General features: G+C 52.3%; 1 protein-coding gene across 1 annotated transcript; it reads right to left on the reverse strand.

The window, feature by feature from the left end:
- Positions 1-455: 455 nt before the first annotated feature.
- LOC110590333 (cytochrome P450 2A13) lies at positions 456-6,086 on the reverse strand (the record flags this gene model as incomplete). Its single annotated transcript, XM_044912327.1, has 8 exons — positions 5,889-6,086; positions 5,450-5,612; positions 4,847-4,996; positions 4,449-4,609; positions 2,633-2,809; positions 1,858-1,999; positions 1,278-1,465; positions 456-610 (listed from the first exon to the last, which is right to left on the reverse strand). Coding segments are annotated over exons 1-8 (1,316 nt in total), but the record flags the coding sequence as incomplete, so codon positions are not given.
- Positions 6,087-6,555: the final 469 nt, after the last annotated feature.

The following is a 6,555-nucleotide window of genomic DNA, read 5'->3' on the forward strand; positions in this document are numbered from 1 at the left end:
GAAGCTTTCTCCCAGGGAGGAGGGGCTGGAATAGCGTGGCCTGAGAGACTTCCAGAGATGTCTCTAATCCTCTCTGAGCATCAGTTTCCCTTGTGCATGGGATGGGGATGAGCTAGCTGTAGCAATGGGAAATTTAGATGTCCCTTCCCTCCAAGTACACACTCAGATATGGCTGCTGGGCCCTCACCTCCAACTGAGGAATCTAAAGAATTTAAATGACTTTGGACAAATGTCTGACTCACTAAGGGCTTTGATTTTCCCCATCTCTGAAACAGGTGTGATCATCCTTATCCTTCTGCTTAAGCTCAAGTCGTTATGGGGGTTGCAGCTGAGGGGTTCCAAGGTAGATCATGAGAGGGACTTCCAAGCTGGAGAAAGACACCAGGCTACACCTTAGAGAAGAGAGCTGGGACGAAGGAGCCCCTGTTGGTGGGAGTGGTGGCTTGGCAGCAGACAGTGGTCTCTTACCAATGGAGAAGGGCACAAAAGCATCACTCTTCTTAAACTGCCCATTCTCATCCAGGAAGTGCTGGGGGTGGAAGTCTCGGGGGTTGGAGAAGAACTTGGGGTCTCTCAGCACGGAGCCCAGCATAGGGAACACTTCAGTGCCCTGGTGAGGAGGAGAAGGGGTATTTGATAAGGTGGAGTGGGGGTAGAGGATGCTGAAAATGCATGGAGCTTGGAGGGACAATTGGGATGCCCTAGGTGATGAGAAATGGGAGGTGTGGAAGGAGTGTGGGTCCTCTTAGGGAGGAGCTTTGGGAGACAGGAGATTCAGTTCTCTGAGACAGGAAGCTATGCAGACATGGGGTTTACGTCTCCTGAGAAGGGAAGTTTGAAGAACACAGGTTCTGTGTCTCTTAGGACAGAAGGTGTAGGGGATGTGCAGTTCATGTCTCCCAAGGCAGGAGGTTGAGAGGACATGGGGGTTCATGCTTCCAGAGACAGGAAGTTTGAAAAACATTGGGTTTATGTCTCCTAGGCGGGATGTTTTGGGAGACACGAGCCTCGTGTCCTTGAGGGAGGAGGTCTAGAAATGAAGTTCATGTCTTTTGAGAGAGGACGTTTGGGGACATGGGGTTCATAATCCCTGCAGCAAGAGCTCTGGGGAGATACTGGATTCAAGAATCTCTGAGTGGGAAGGTTGAAGGGTCGTGGTGGTTGGGGAAGTGTTTGATTGAGGCAGTGGGACAGGGGCTGGGAAGCTTCTAAGGGGAATGGGGTGCTGGGTCACAGGGAGCAGGTTGGAGGTCCCCTTAGGTGGGGCAGGAAAGTACCTTGGGGAGGAGGAACTCTCGAAACTTGGTGTCCTTGGTGACTCTGCGGGCCAGGCCCATGGGGATCATGTCTCCAAATCTTTGGATCTCATGGATCACCGCCTCTGTGTAGGGCATCTTGGCCCGGTCCTCAAACTTGGGCTGACGGTTCTTGCCAATCACCCGGTCAATCTCCTCATGGACCTTGGCTGTGGGAGGAGGGGAAAGTGTTTAGGTATCTAGGGGTCTCAGGGTGGAGATGATAGTCCAAATATGTACATCCATGTGTGATATGGACGTAGATCATTCAAAACAGGCCTTGACCATAAGCATTGTTGGTGCAGTGTCCTATTCACCTGGTCTCAACACGGGAGCTGTGACCCAGCACAGGAGCTATTTACCCATCCGTTCAGATATTTCAGGATTTTAACAGCCAGTGAAACTCAGCTGGTGCTTATCAGCAGAATATCACCTAGCATCTGGATAACAGGGTATGTCTGAGGTTCCAGACATCTGGGAAATGTGGGGACATTGCAGTGGGCTCAGAGGGAGTGTGAGGGTCTGTGGCCACCACTTCACTGCCCCGCCCCCACAGTCTTACCCTCCACCTCTGGGTGCTTCATGAGCAGCAGGAAGCCGTACCGCAGGGTTGTGCTGACCGTCTCAGTGCCCGCAAAGAAGAGGTTCAGTGTGGTCAGCACCAGGTTCTTCATGTAGAACTCCGTGTTGGGGTTGTTCTGCTCCTGAAGGGAGAGAGGCCTTCAGGCCAGGCCCACTCCCTTCAGGGCTCTCAGAGCCCTTCTGGGGTCTTTCCATTTGGACCCACCTCTCTTAGGTCCAGACCAGAGGTGGGAAGAGAGACCCTAGTTCTGCCAGGGTTTTGTTCAGGCTGCTGGCTCTGCCCAAAATGTCCTTCCCACACTCTTTACCTGGCTGCCTACCTGTCCTTTACTCATCAGCCCTGGTGTCACTTTTTTAAGGTAGGAATATTTAGGAGAGGGATACAGAGAGCGAGTGCATGGTATGGAAGTGTTGCTTTATGGTTCGCACACAGGTCCTGCCCATGGACAAGTGCTGGTGGATGGAGCAGCCACGGGTATTATTCTTGAGATTGTGAGGATGTTATGAGGGGGATGATTTGAAGGGGCTTCTGCTCGCCCCATCCCAGCCTGTCCCACACCCCAGTGTGGGACACCTGTGTAAATATCAAATGATTCTGATGGGCTGGATTTTATAGCACCTGGTGTTTGGGTGTTTGGGAAGTTGGCTGGGGTGGTTACTTGTCCAGGTGTTAAGATATTCAGATAGAAAGATGGAATATCTTAATATCCCTCTGCCCGGCTTTGCAGCTGTCCGCCCTGGCTGCTGAGCTGTACCTCCTGCATGCGAATGAGGAAGGAGTCGATGAAGTCCCTCGGGGAGTTGGGGTCCAGGGTGCGTTGATTCTGCTCCACCTTCTTGGCTATGAAGTCCTCCAGACCCTGCAGCTCCTTAAATGCCTGTTGCTGTGGCCCTGGCAGGTGCTTCATCACTGAATGGAACATTTCACAGAGCTGAGGATGGGGAGGGAAGAAAGGCAGGGAAGGGTAGTTGTTCACGGGCAAGTCCTGCTGGGAGCGGTGCCTTTCTTGGGGCAAGAAGGGCAGTGGGTTAAAAGCACCTGTCCAGGTATTTATGATTTATATGGAGCTTGATGGGAGGAGATATCTAAGTTTTCACGTGAGTTAAGTATGAGGGCCCTTGTCCCGGAATGTAGGTGAGGTGGATTGGGACACGTAGCCAGGTTTCAGGTATTCAGGTGAGGCTGGATTGGAGAACACATCTAGGTGTTCAGATATTCAGGCAGGGTTGGGTTGGGAGACACATATCTAGGTGTTTAAGCATTCAATTGGTCTCACAAGTTTGAGACAATTGTCCAGATATTTAGGGGATCTGAATTGGGGGCTTTTGTCCAGGTGTTCACGTATTAAGTGGGGCTGGTATACAGGTGTTAAAGTGGGGGGAGACACCTGTTCATGTGTTTCAGATATTCACATGGGCTGATAGGGGGCACATCTGTAGGTGTTTGAGTGAGCTGGGTTGGGGGATACTTATTTCAGTATTTGGGGAGCAGTCTGTCCAGGTGTGTTTACACATTTAGGGAATCATTATTGGAACCTGCCCTGATGTTCAAATATTTAACTGGGCTTGTAGGTGGCACTTACTAGCTATTCTAGTGGGCCAGTGTGGGACACCTGTGTAAATATCAAATGATTCTGATGGGCTGGATTTTATAGCACCTGGTGTTTGGGTGTTTGGGAAGTTGGCTGGGGTGGTTACTTGTCCAGGTGTTAAGATATTCAGATAGAAAGATGGAATATCTTAATAGGGAGCAACTAACTGTTAGATATTAAGGTAAGTCCAGATGGGAACACCTGCCCAGGTGAGAGAGCTGGTATGAGGATGTGTTTCTTGTCTTCAGGCTCTGGTCACCATCTCCTCCTCCTCCTCCTCCTTCTTTTCTTCTCCTTCTTCTCTTTCTCCCTCTCTCTTTCCCCTCCTCACTCCCTCCCCTCTTTCTTTTTCTTCTTCTTCTTCTCCTTCTTCTTCTTCTTCTCCACCCTCCTCTTCCTCTTCCTCTCCTCCTCCTACTCCTTCTTCCTCTCCTCCTCCTCCTTCTTCTCCTTCCTCTCCCCCTCCCCTTCTTCCTCTTCCCTCTTCTTCCTCTTCCTCTCCTCCTCTTTCTCCTCCTCCTCCTTCTTCTCCTTCTTCCTCTTCCCCTCCCCCTCCCCTTCCACCTCCTCCTCTTTCTCCTTCTTCTCCTTCTTTTCCTCCTCTTCCTTTTCCTCCTTGTCTGTCCTCTTCCACTTCCCTGTCCCCTTCCTACTCCTTTTCTTCCTACTCCTTTCCTTCTCCTCCTCTGTCGTCTTCTTCTTCTTCTTCTTCTTCTTTCTTCTTCTTCTTCTTCTTCTCCTTCTCCTCCTTCTCCTTCTGGTGAGGAGCTACTGTTGAGATATCCAAGTGTCTTTGGAAACTGGGTACTGGGCACCTGTCCTCTATTCTGGTGCAACTGTTCAGTTGTCCAAGAGTGGGGGCTGGTTTTGAGGGTACCCTACTATAGGAGGATGGGAGTTTAGGGCACCTGTCTCCATGAGGGAAAGCAATTGGTGGGTTGTGGTAGGGGTATTATAGAGCCAGACTGGGATGGGTTACCTGCCCCATAGAGGTAGCTGTGAACTGGAAGCTTCCCAGCATCATACGCAGCAGTGACAGGAACTCTTTGTCCTCATAGTCAAAGCGGTCCCCAAAGACAATGGAGCTGATGACATTGGACACTGTTCGGCTCAGGAAGAAGGTGGGATCGATGAAGGCACCTGGGAAATGGGATGGGGTTGGGGAGAGACAGGGATTTGGGGGAGTGTCAACTGGGCGGTCTGATGCCAGCCTGAATATTGGAGGAGGGCACTGGAGTGAGGAGCCAAACTTCCAGCACAAGATCCCAGAGTCTGGAGCCCAGATGCCCTCCCCCAAGCCAGTCCCCTTCCCGGAGGAGACAGCGTGGGTCCCTGTGGGTGTACCGCTCTTTCTTGTTCACTCCCAGGCCTGCTCACCATGTGTGCCCCGAAAGGCTTCGATGAGGAAGCCCGCTTCCTCCTGGATGCGCTCCTCAATGCCACGCTTGCCCACTCCAAAGTCCCGCAGCGTGGTGATGGAGAAGCGCCGGAGCTGCTTGGCGCGCTCCCCGTTGCTGAACGTCACCCCTGGTGAGGCAGGGAGGGGTGGAGACAGAGGTAGGCAGAGAGCAGGAGTAGAGAAGGATGGGTTGGGGGGTGAGGGAGACAGAGAGAGATACAACTGAGGGTCAGAGAAATACTGAAAGAGAGTTGGAAGAAAAGAATCAGGAGAGAGGCAAGGACATGGGGATGTAGGACCAGGGCTTCAAGGCAGAAATCCCAAGAGCTTCTCCCAGACCCAGAGGAAGAAGAGGCATCCATGAGAGAGAATAGGGAGATGGGCCGAGAAGCAGGGGGAATAGAGACTGAGTCAAGCTAGAGAAGACCAAGGAGAGGCCACAATAACCAGGAATAAGGACAGAGGGAAGCAGGGGTAGAACTTGGCCACAACCTTGGGCGGGTGAGGTCAGGAGAAGAACAGTGGGGAAACTGAGACCATCAAGTGTGCCTGGCCACGCACCCCCACCCGGAGCTCCTCACCATAGCCTTTGAAGAGATAGTCGAAGGTGGCCTGTGCGCCTCGCCCGCTGAACTCCTCAGCCTGGTCCACCAGAGCCTCCTTCACCGCCTCGTGTCCACACAGCACCACGATGCGCCGGGGCCCCAGGTGGACCGTGAAGACTGGGCCATATCGCTCGCTGATCTGATGCAGGTGAATGCTTAGAGGCTGCGGCCCGCACTGGGAACTGGCCCTGTGCCCAGCTCTCACCTACTGCATGCACTTCCCCCAGGTTCTGATACTGAAGGGCCTGGACATCCCAAAATCTGCTCTTTCTTATGTAGGACCCTGCTGGCCAACCTGCACATTTCCACTTTCTTAAGACTGGTCCAACCTTGCCCATCCCCTGCCACCAAGTCCCAGCTCATTTAGGCAGGCTCCCAGGCTCACCCCCATTCCACCCATCCCCTGTCCTGACACCTTCATGAAGGAATCAGACATCTGCTGAGTGTTCAGTTGCAGGTAGTTCCCGATGAAGGGCAATGGGGTGGGTCCTGGAGGGAACTTCTCCCAGAGCTTCCTCTGCCTCCAGACAGACATCAAGACCATTGTGGTCAGGCAGGTGAGCAAAGCCACCAGAAGCAGCCCTGAGGCCAGCATGGTGGTACTGGGAGAGATGGTCAGATGGTGCTGACTGGGGTTGTTTGCCTTTATACGACCTGGGAGAGAAGGGTGGACTTTGGTCCTGTTTGTTAATTGCCATTTCACTTCCCAGCTACACTGCCTCCCCCCCCCCCCACCCCCAGACTCACAGCTGAGCTTGGGATAAGCCAGCAAGGCAGGGAAGAGGGGAACTCAGGGAGATTAACAGAGAGTGGTCCCCAAGACTGAATGTGTCACGCCTCAGAAGGGCCACCCCAAGTCTGTAGACTTGGGTGAAGCAGTAGACAAATTCTGAACCTTAAGATTTTAGAATATATAGATTCAGAGTCCTGAACTTTGGATTTGAGCTCAGAATGAGAATTGGCCCAAAAATTATGTATTAGGGCATCTTAGGAGAAAAGAATCCAGAGATCTGGGTTTAAGAGTGCTGGAATGGGACAGCATGTATGGCCATAGTTTTGGGATTTTTTCCTGAGGAGGGATG

This window comes from Neomonachus schauinslandi, unplaced genomic scaffold (assembly GCF_002201575.2).
Source record: "Neomonachus schauinslandi unplaced genomic scaffold, ASM220157v2 HiC_scaffold_1222, whole genome shotgun sequence".
Taxonomy (NCBI): Eukaryota; Metazoa; Chordata; class Mammalia; order Carnivora; family Phocidae; genus Neomonachus; species Neomonachus schauinslandi.